We start from the raw sequence: 10,685 nt of genomic DNA on the forward strand, positions 1-10,685 counted from the left end.
ACACACACACAGACACACACACACACACACACACACACACACACACACACACACACACACACACACACACACACAGACACACACACACAGACACACACACACAGACACACACCTCTAATATCAGGTCTGCAGTGTTTAATGTTGGATGAGTTTATCTATGATTTATGTATGAATCCAGAGCTGATGGCTTGTGATTTACAGAAAGAGAAGCGTTTATGAAAACTAGGACAGTGTCATATCAGCTCAAAACAAACCTGGATTTACCATAAGAGCTCGTCTTCACTCGTATTAACCGTCTGGTTTATATATATATATATATGTTGTCAAGTGATTAATCGCATCCAAAAAGAAAGTTCTGAAAGTTAGCTGTGTGTATATTTATTATGTTTATGCATGTATTTCTGAATGCATTTATACATCATATAAATTATATGAATATAAATGCATAAGAAATATCTACTGTTACATCTAAATTAAAAACATCTAAATTAAAAAAATAGCATCTAAATTAAAAAATTAGCATCTAAATAAAAAAAAACATCTAAATTAAAAAAAAAAAAAACATCTAAATAAAAAACATCTAAATTAAAAAATTTCCATCTAAATAAAAAAAAAACATCTAAATTAAAAAATGAGCACAATCTATAAGATTTTTTAATTTATTTAATGCTGGTTCGTAACAAAACGTTAATAAATAAGATAATAAATTAAAAAAGCCATATTTTCCTAGCCATATTATTATTTATGTACTAATATAGTATTTATTAATATTTTGAATTATTGTTTTTTTTTTGTTAGTTTTTTTATTATTATTATTATTTTTGTAATTTGTGCCTTTTATGCTTTTTTATTTTTATAATTTTTTTTTTTTTAGATACAGACACTGCCAAAAACCAAAAAAAGCCGTTGCAAGTGATCCGAGCGTATAAGAAATAAACCGTCGTCTTCTTCTTCTTCTTCTTCTCGTACCTGATGCTGTACAGAACGGTTCCGTCCTTGAAGATCCTCAGGAGCTTGTTGTCCGTGGTGACGTCGTGGAAGTTGGCTCCCTTCTCGTTGGCGAAGAACAGGTCTGGTTTCCAGATGGAGTCCAGCATGGACGGGTCCAGGTCCAGAGACGAGTCGGGGTACTCGCTGTAGGCCAGCCGCGGGTCGTTCCACTTCTGCCGGAGGAAGATGTTCACCCTGTAGTCCTGAGACGAGACAAATCAGGTCAGTTAGGGTCCCGGAATGACCTGAACGTCTGAAGCTAATCAGAAGTGACGTTTAGATACGTTTACGGTGGGATGTGCTCCCGATATCGTCACGGGTTTGATTTTCGGCGTGAAAGAAAAGTGGAATGAATGCATGAATGCAAAAAAAACTACTTTTACGTCGCTTAAAAGCGTTCGCAATCAATGTAAAAGATCACCCGAGTGTGTTCGTTTAAATAAATCGTGATTATTAAAGCTATCAAAGCTGTTTCTTTTCTAACGTTTTTGGGTCTGCATGAATCTAATATAGTGCTGCATATCTCAAACCACTGCTAAAAGTGATATTATTATTATTATTATTATTATTATTATATTATTATTTGAGTTTGTAGAATTTATTTATTTATAATATATATATATATATATATATATATATATATATATATATATATATATTATATATATATATATATATATATATATATATATATATATATATATATATATATATATATATATATATATATATATATATATTTATATAATGCTTATATATATATATATATGTATTTATATATAGATATAGATATAAAAAAATTTAAATACGCAAATATGAAACTATAATCACATCTAGTAAAATAACACATTTTTACAACAATTTGTATGTGTGTGTATATATATATATATATATATATATATATATATATAAATATAATAATAATTTATAAAATCTTTAATATATCATTAAATATTTATAATATATATATATATATATATATATATATATATATATATATATACTTTTTTTAATAGTTATTAGAATTATGACACACAAGTACATCATCCGAGTGCATTTCTTAATTTTTGTCTTTTAAGAAATCATTATTTAAAAAAGAAAAAGCAACATGAATTCACAAATGGGGGGTTTACTGCTGCTTGGTGTCTGTGTGTGTTTCTCCGTTTAGTCCTGTATTCTCTGAACGCTTCATTAGCGCTGCTGTATGACTGCTTGCTTGAAAACCATCTTCAAACACACGTAAACAAAATTAGCATTTGATCAAAGCGTGCTGGTGTTTAACATCCTCCCGAGACGCGGCTGCGTTTCTCTAAGGCTCCTCTGGAAAGCCGCCCGAGAGCCGAGTCCTGATCTGACGAAGCGTCTGGAAGTCTCCGAACACGACTCGAATCGATCCGAACCGGCCGGAGCTTCGGTTAGTGAAACGGGAAGCTGGTTTTCAGATGAAGTATGAAAAGTGAAAGCAGAGTAAAGACAGACTCTCACCATCGTGGTTTCTGTGACCGAGCCGAAGCTGTTGATGAATATGTTACACGTGACGTTCACCGGAGGACCTGCGGAACACAAAACATCCACGCCTTCATTTGATTCAAAATAGCGTGCAAAAAATGGTTAAATATTATTACAATTCAAAACGGCTGCTTTCTGGGTGAATGTGTGTTCGGCTGTCATTTATTTCTGTGAGGCGCTGCTGCATTTTCATAATACCGTGCTGCTCTGCCGCTCATGTTCTACTGTTTATTTATGAAACATTTTATTTTTCAAGAATCACAGATGAGTATAAGGTTCAATGAACATTTATTTGAGAGAGAAATATTTTAGAAATTATATTATAATTACATTATAAATGTCTTCACTGCAGTGTTATTTATATATATATATATATATATATATATATATATATATATATATATATTATAATATTCTTTTATATATATATAGCTATATATATATATATATATATATATATATATATATATATATATATATATATATATATATATATATAAATTATTAATATTCTTTATATATATATATATATATATATATATATATATATATATATATATATATATCAAATTAATATTCTATTTATATATACACACACATATATATATATTAATATAATAATATTATTATATATATATATATATATATATATATATATATATATATATATATATATATATATATATATATATATATAATCTTTTTTTTTTTTTTTTTAAGATTTTTTGACTTGTGTCTTTTTTTTTATGTTATTTTATTGGGATATTTCAGTTTTAGATCTAGTTTTATTTATTTCCAGTTTATTATTTAAGTGGCCAACGTTTCCAATTTTTTTACCAATTTTTACTATTTTTTTTTTTCACATTTCAGTTATAGCACAAAGGTATTACTTTATCATAAATCCTTCACCGTCCCTATTTAATAGATCCCTGCACAATCATGTTACTGAAGACAAATATATATTAATAGCCTTTTTGCATTATTTAATTAAACATTTAAATAGTGTTTTATATTTTATTATATATTTAACTTTTTAAACTAATTCAGTTTGCAAAAAACCCTGCTTCACCGTCACTTTTGCTCAATTTAATGCACAATATTGAGTTATATGCTCCTCTAACTCCCTCTTTAGTAATTCACTTCGGTTAAGATCTCCGTCCAAATGAAGCGATGTTAATATTTCAGCACGCATGTTTGCTCTGAGCGGTTAAAGCAGATTGAAGAGGTTTAATGCGAGAGGTAAAGCATGCTGGGAAGGAACGTCTGGGCGTCTTCAACATCACGAGAGGACTTTATTAAGGTTCTCTAGGTGCAGCTTTCTAAAAATAATCCATCGGATGCGCCTGGGAGGGCTTCTGAACCTCGTGCATGTTTTCTAACAGGATTGGGTTTTAATCACTCCTGGGCACAAACACACATCCACGCCAGACCCAGCAAACAAACAGAGCGAGAGATCGCTAAATAATACAGAATCCTTTTCTTTGACAGACGCCATTCACTTTAAAGCTCCTCTTATAAAAACCTTCTCAATATTGCATGAGAAGATGACTTCCTCTGAAATATAGGAAGAAGACGTACCACTGCTATTTAGAAAAAAGTTCTGTATAACTATATATTTATTGTGTGTATATATATATATATATATATATATATATATATATATTATTATTTTATATATATATATATATATATATATATATATATATATATATATATATATATATATATATATATATATATTATATATATTTATATATATTATATATTTTTTTCTGATCTGGAAGCAACTTTGTAGTGTTGGTAACTTAAATAATGCAGTTAGATTTGATTCGGTTTAATGAGTTAAGAGCTCCTTTGGTTTCAGTGGGTCCATGATTATTTATAATATATTTTTATTTTATATAATATATATATATATATATATATATATATATATATATATATATATATATATATATTATTTTTATTTTTATTATTATTATTATTATTTTTTTTTTTTTTTTTGCATTGTAAAATTTATGTAATCAATTATTCACATCACATCCTAAGTTATTATTGCTTTAAATTGAGAAAAACAATAACAGATTAAATATTGCGCAACAAGAAAATGTGTAGCATGTATCTGCATTAAGATTTATTAACATTACGTTTATTACTGTACTGATGAAGATAAGTAAAAGATCCTAAAAAGAAGAAAAAATATATATATATATATTTTTTGCACAAAATAGGATGACGAGAAACCGCTCGAACATTAACGAGCAATAAATACTTAATCGTATTTGACTGTTAAAATTATTAATAAGATAGTTAACTAATGCATTAACTGATCTCAACGAGCTATGAATGCTTTCTGGTCGGGTCTTGGGCTGAGAGACGTGTGTGAGGTGTAAGTGTGAAGCTGAAGGCTGACTGAACATGTTCCCCGAAGCACTAGCAGATAAGCGACTGAGTGTTTGTGTTCCAGGTCATTAATCAGACGCTCACAGATGCTCAGCGCAGGCTCAGGTCAAGGGCAACCCATCTGGAAGCAACTTCTATAAAGCTGTTTGATTTGATTCTCTTTAACGGAGTTTAATGCACCGTCCAGGGCTGCGTTTCTCAAGTTGATCAGAGCTCCTACTGGTCTGTGATTCACTGAAGCTTACGGTGCTTTTGGGAAACGAATGAATCACTGCTGAATCCACATCATAAAGAATTGCTTGCTTCATTTCTGAATGAATCTGCTGTCTGAACGAAATTAGTTGAGGTATTGATGACTCGTTTATAAAGACGGCTGTTTGCTTCTTTTTGCATCGAGCGAACCAATGATTCAGTGACTCCTTCTTAAAGACTTGCTTGTTTTTTTTCATTTCTGATCGAATGAGCCGTTTGAATGAATCAAGTGAGACAGTGAATCAGTGACTTCTTAATAAGGACAATTGTTTGCTGCTTTTTTTGAACAAATGAGCTATTTGAAAGAACTGAGAAAGACAATGATTCAGCGACGTTCGTTTGCTTCGTTTGTGAACAAATTAGTTGTTCGAGCGAACCAATGATTCAGTGACTCCTTCTTAAAGACTTGCTTGTTTTTTTTTCATTTATGAATGAATGAGCCGTTTGATTGAATCGAGTGAGCCAGTGAATCAGTGACTCCTTAAAGACTTGCTTGTTTTTCATTTCTGATCGAACGAGTCGTTTGAACGAATGAATGATTCAGTGCCTCCTTAATAAGGAGACAATAGTTTGCTGCTTTTTCTGAGCAAATGAGCAGTTTGGAAAAACTGAGAAAGACAATGATTCAGTGACTCTTTATAGGGACGGCCGCTTGCTTCGTTTCTGAACAAATGAATCATTTTAACGAAGCAAGCGAGTCGATGATTCAGTGATTCCTTCATAAGGACAGTCCCTTGTTTTTAATTTCTGAATGAATGAGCCGTTCGAAAGAATCGAGTGAGTTAGTGAATCTGTGACTCGTTTAAAAGGACAGACGCTTGCTTCGTTTCCAAACAAATGACTCTTTTGAGTCGAATCGAGTGAACCAGTGATTCAGTGACTTCTTCACGCAGCCACTTGTTTATTTTCTGACGGAATCAGACATTTAATCAAATCTAGTGAGTCAATGGTTCACATTTATAATGTAAATACCAATGAAAACAATGTGGCTACATTTACCGCCTTAAACGTTTGTGTAATAACTATTTCTATTTGACCCAGTAGTGATATTAAATGATCTTTTGGGGGTCAGTTCTCGACCCAAATTGGTGTGCGATTTAATTTGAGAATGATGTTGATGTTTTTATCGCTTGGCGGCTTTCTTCGTAAAAAAATAAGGATAAATGTGAAGTTTACGATGAAGTGGAGCGGTTCCATGCCTTTAAAGTTGGGTCTTATCCGCGCGTCGTATCCTGACGTCCTGCCCATCAGTTTGTCCAGAAAATCAGAAGGAGACATCGCTGATGAAGATTCACGTCCAGATATCCTCTCGTACTCTTTTCCTGCCGTTATCCTGAGACGCAATAAACATCAACGTTTGGTGATGTCACAACGTAATAACCATCACTAGAATAGAAAAAAGTCCATTGCATTCATGTCTCTTAATGTTATACGGATGCGCTCGAGGCTCTTTGAGAATGAACTGAAGCGGCGCACCGGGGCTAGTTGTCACACTTTTACTCAAAAGTCAAGACACAAACCGATAAGAACTACAAACTTTTTTTTATCACGTTCAGAAAATTAGATGCGACACACACTGACTCTCGTAGCGGGGCATGTTGTCACCGACGAACAAAACCCAAATAAAACACCAAGTGTTGAGTTTGTTGAGTTTTATCTTCATGCAGGTCATAGTGGGGTTTTATTAACTACTTATTAACCACAAACATGGCATGGGTGATGATACAGAATTCAAACAAATATTCTAATTAAAAAAAAAAGAGGATGCTGGAATTGGCTGTTTAATTTTTCTTGATTTAATGCCATCTGTGCGCTTTCAGAGAACCACATCAATAGAACGCGATCTTCGTTCGAGTTCTGATTTCGATCTGAGCCGACGTTCTGATTTTAATCCGCGCGTTCTTTAATCGTCATGGCAACGCGCGCGCCAGCATCCGCGCTCGGGAGACGCGCTTTCGCGCTCCTCGTGTTGCCCGCGCAGTCGTCGCTTCCTCGGCCGAAGAAGTGAAGCACGTACCTGAAGTTGAGCGTCTCCATCAAGCACGCGAGTAAAGTTGTGAGGAGTTTCACGGAAGGGCGAGTCATTCCTCTGGCTCACGGGCTCCCGAACGCGCCCCGAACGAGCTCCGCTCGCGTCTTCTTCCGAGCCAGAAAGCAGCCGGAGGATTGCGCAGGTAGAGAGCCACCTCGGCCCAGAATCTCATGGTTCGTCTGTGGGAAGGAAACGACACCGACGCGCCGCGGGTCCGCTGTCGCGCGCCCCCGGAGCGGCCGAAATCATCGCGCGCGCGATCGGAGATGACGGGCGCAGTCCCGCCGCTCGTGAACTGCCGTGTTTCGGAGGGAGACGCGTCCGTCGGCGCCGGAGAAGCTCTTGTGATGACAGACGCGCGCCGGGTTCAGCGCTTGGGCAGCTCCGCGCCTCTCTGTGCGCATGCGCAACAAACCCGAAGTGGCTGGTCGTGAGCGGATTCTCAATTTGAAAATGTTGTCCGGATAGTTTTTACGCTTTGACCACGGTCTCGGTTGAGCTCAGGCTCGTGCCATCCTCCCCTGAAGTAACTTATGTTTGTTGTGAAAGTATTTAGGGATATTCCTTCATGAATTCTGGCAGCGCTTTTGAAACAGTCTAAACGTTTCGACATAAGAAAGCTGTTGCATTACATGAAAATGTGCGCAAAACAGAGTTAGCCTTTACTTAGGGATTTCTGTTTTAGATCGGAGCTAAGCCTAGAATATTATGTTTTTATTAACCTATTATTATACGCATTTGATTTAAGTTGTAAACATTACAAATAGATCACAGTAAAATGTAGATATAACAAAACATGTTGCATCACATCAAAATAATGTGAGAAGAACTCGTTTTTGCTAAATGTGGTAACCATAGCAACCGAACGATTTCTGTTTTAGATCGGGCGCAAATTACTGTAATTTTATTTTATTTTTTATAAAACGCATATTTTATTTAATTGTTTATATTATTTAACCTCATAAATAGATCTAAATAATGTTTCGACATAACTATAAATTTTACATTGCATCAAAATGGACGTTTGCAAATACGTTTTGCATTGTGGTAACCATAGCAACCATGCGATTTCTGTTCTGGATCAGGCATAAAATCCACTTGGCGGCCATTTTTGTAAATCTTCGGTCATCCAAGCGCAGCTCCTATCTCTTTGTACGGAAAACGTCAAATTCTCCCAAACTGTGCGCAAAGATTACAATTAAATTTCCTATTTGAAATTAATGAAATTCGACAACTGTGCAATATTTTTATTTTTTTTGCTGAAATAACGTTATAAAACACTCCTTAGGCATGAGTTCTAGAAGCTTGTTTCTATAGCAACCGGAACTTCTAAGGGCAGATGCGGTGATGCGCTGACTTCAAAGATCAGCGATTGGCTAATTTATTTAGAAGGCGGGGCTTCTCATGTTTGATCGGCCATTTTACTCTCTGCATTTTCCCCAAATTCAAAACTATACGAGTGACACGTCTCGAGTGTTCTGTAGTCTTTGATTAAAATCTAAGTATCATCATTTTTATATTTTATATGTAACTTTTTAATTATTTAAACGTTATGCATGGATCACAAAAAAACAATATTACTTTGCATAAAATGTCTTGGTTGACATTTTGAGCGGCCAGAAGACGTCCAAATAAACGGTGTATGTCTAAACATTATTTAATGCTTTGCACAGTAATTGGAATCACAAAATTATCCTCAATTCCACATTTCAAATACAAAATATTAGGGCTAGTAGTTAGTTTTAACATTTTAAATTTTATTTAAATATATTTCTTTTGTGTTTTTGTCATTTTCATTCTTTTTTATAGTTTTTTTTTATATCTAGCCATAATTGTTATGAATGTATTCTATTTTATTCTTCCATCCTATACAAAGGATAAGCCCTTAGATGAATTCTATCTTTCCTGTCGGTTTGTCTTTTTCGGGTTAAAGTCATTAGCCGTTGTTTAAATATTCCGGACAACCTCGGCTGTTAATTGTTTTCTCTTTTCTGAAATATCTATCAAATTGAAAAGGAAATAAACAATAGGCTCACCAGCTCACACCTCCAGGGAATTTATCGGGAGCCCAGGTTGCCTTGGAAACAGATTCACTTAGCACATGATTGCAAATGCTAAAAGGTTGAGCTTGTTGCTTTAGTGCAGGAGGAGAGCGACAGACGGGTCAGGTCTGTGTGACTGACGGCATCAATCACATTATCTGGAGCCCCAGACAGCTTCGGCAAAGTCTTTTCTTGTGTTTTGTCTCAATTCTTTCCGGAGCTGTGTAGACGCTCGCTGTTCATGGGAGTCTGCGGCAGCTTCTCGACCGAGCTGGTGAAAGATATGAAATCTGGCACCGGCTTTTCTATTCTTCCTGCCTGCATTTAACTTTGAACGGTAATAAAATGGGCTTTTCTAGAGCTGCAAAATACAGTGCATTATATATAATAATTACAGTAGTATAATATAATCTAAACTGTTGACTTGGATGAACAATTAAAAGGATAATAGGCTTTACGGTAATTTACAGGTTTTTGGCTTTATTTCTGCTTACGGTATTATTACTGTAAAATAATTAACAATAATTTAATTTTTTTTAAAAACACATTTATAGTCGTTGTGGATTAAGAAGGTTCCTTATCAGTAAATTTTGAACATTCGATATATTAAAATGCATATTATTTTACTTATTTTTAGTCAAAATTCGATGTTAAATGTAGTGACTTACGGTATTACTACTGTAAAATAAATAACAATAATTTTTTTTTTTTTTTAATTAAAACCCATTTATAGTCGATGTGGATTAAGAAGTTTCCATATCAGTAAATTTTGAACATTTGATATATAAAAATGCATATTATTTTACTTGTTTTTAGTCAAGATACGATGTTTGTAATATTTTTGATTAAAAGAAAAATACTAAATAAAAAAATCTAAATCTGCTCTTATATTAAACGCACAGTGAATATATAGACTAGGCCGATTTTTTAAAAAGCTATTGGCCGCAAAATATTCTTATAAATGATATTCGTCCTTTTTGTTGGCTTATTTTTTTATTTCCCTTTTTCTGACGATGAATGAGCTTTGCCGCCAAGTTAAACAACCTTCTGTCCAGTTATCTCGTAACTCTTTATTAATAATTGTGCCGTTTTATGGAAGCAGTAAGCCGCTCGAGGCCATTGATTGGCGTTTAGCGGGAGAACAGACCTTACCGATGATAAAATCACGCATTTCTTGCTTCATTGAATGACATTAGATATGATTTCTGTTGCCTCGGATGAAAAATGAACAGCAACAAACCGTTCTAGTGATTAAAGACAAATGCAGAGACGAGGAGAAGCACAAAACACTGATGTATTATTAAACAGCTGCTCGTTTTATACCAGTAATAACACTTGATTTCTCACTAGTTCGTTTTTTGCTATTAACGTGACAAACTGCAAAAGATAGAGGCTTCAATCTTGGCATACGCTTTTTTTTTATTCTACAGCCTCGAGTTGTCCATTATCCCGTTCTG

General features: G+C 34.1%; 1 protein-coding gene across 1 annotated transcript in view; it reads right to left on the reverse strand.

Annotated features, from left to right (window-relative positions):
• The window catches only part of glra2 (glycine receptor, alpha 2), a 21,164-nt gene extending 11,670 nt beyond the window's left edge, over positions 1–9,494 (reverse strand). Inside the window, exons 1-4 of the mRNA XM_043230551.1 lie at positions 7,172–9,494; positions 6,354–6,487; positions 2,476–2,543; positions 970–1,193 (exon numbers count right to left, since the gene is read on the reverse strand). Of these exons, the coding sequence (XP_043086486.1) occupies positions 970–1,193; positions 2,476–2,543; positions 6,354–6,487; positions 7,172–7,239 (494 nt within the window). The 5' untranslated portion in view covers positions 7,240–9,494. The remainder of the gene's footprint in view (positions 1–969; positions 1,194–2,475; positions 2,544–6,353; positions 6,488–7,171) is intronic.
• Positions 9,495–10,685: the final 1,191 nt, after the last annotated feature.

This window comes from Puntigrus tetrazona, unplaced genomic scaffold, assembly GCF_018831695.1.
Source record: "Puntigrus tetrazona isolate hp1 unplaced genomic scaffold, ASM1883169v1 S000000175, whole genome shotgun sequence".
Classification (NCBI taxonomy): Eukaryota; Metazoa; Chordata; class Actinopteri; order Cypriniformes; family Cyprinidae; genus Puntigrus; species Puntigrus tetrazona.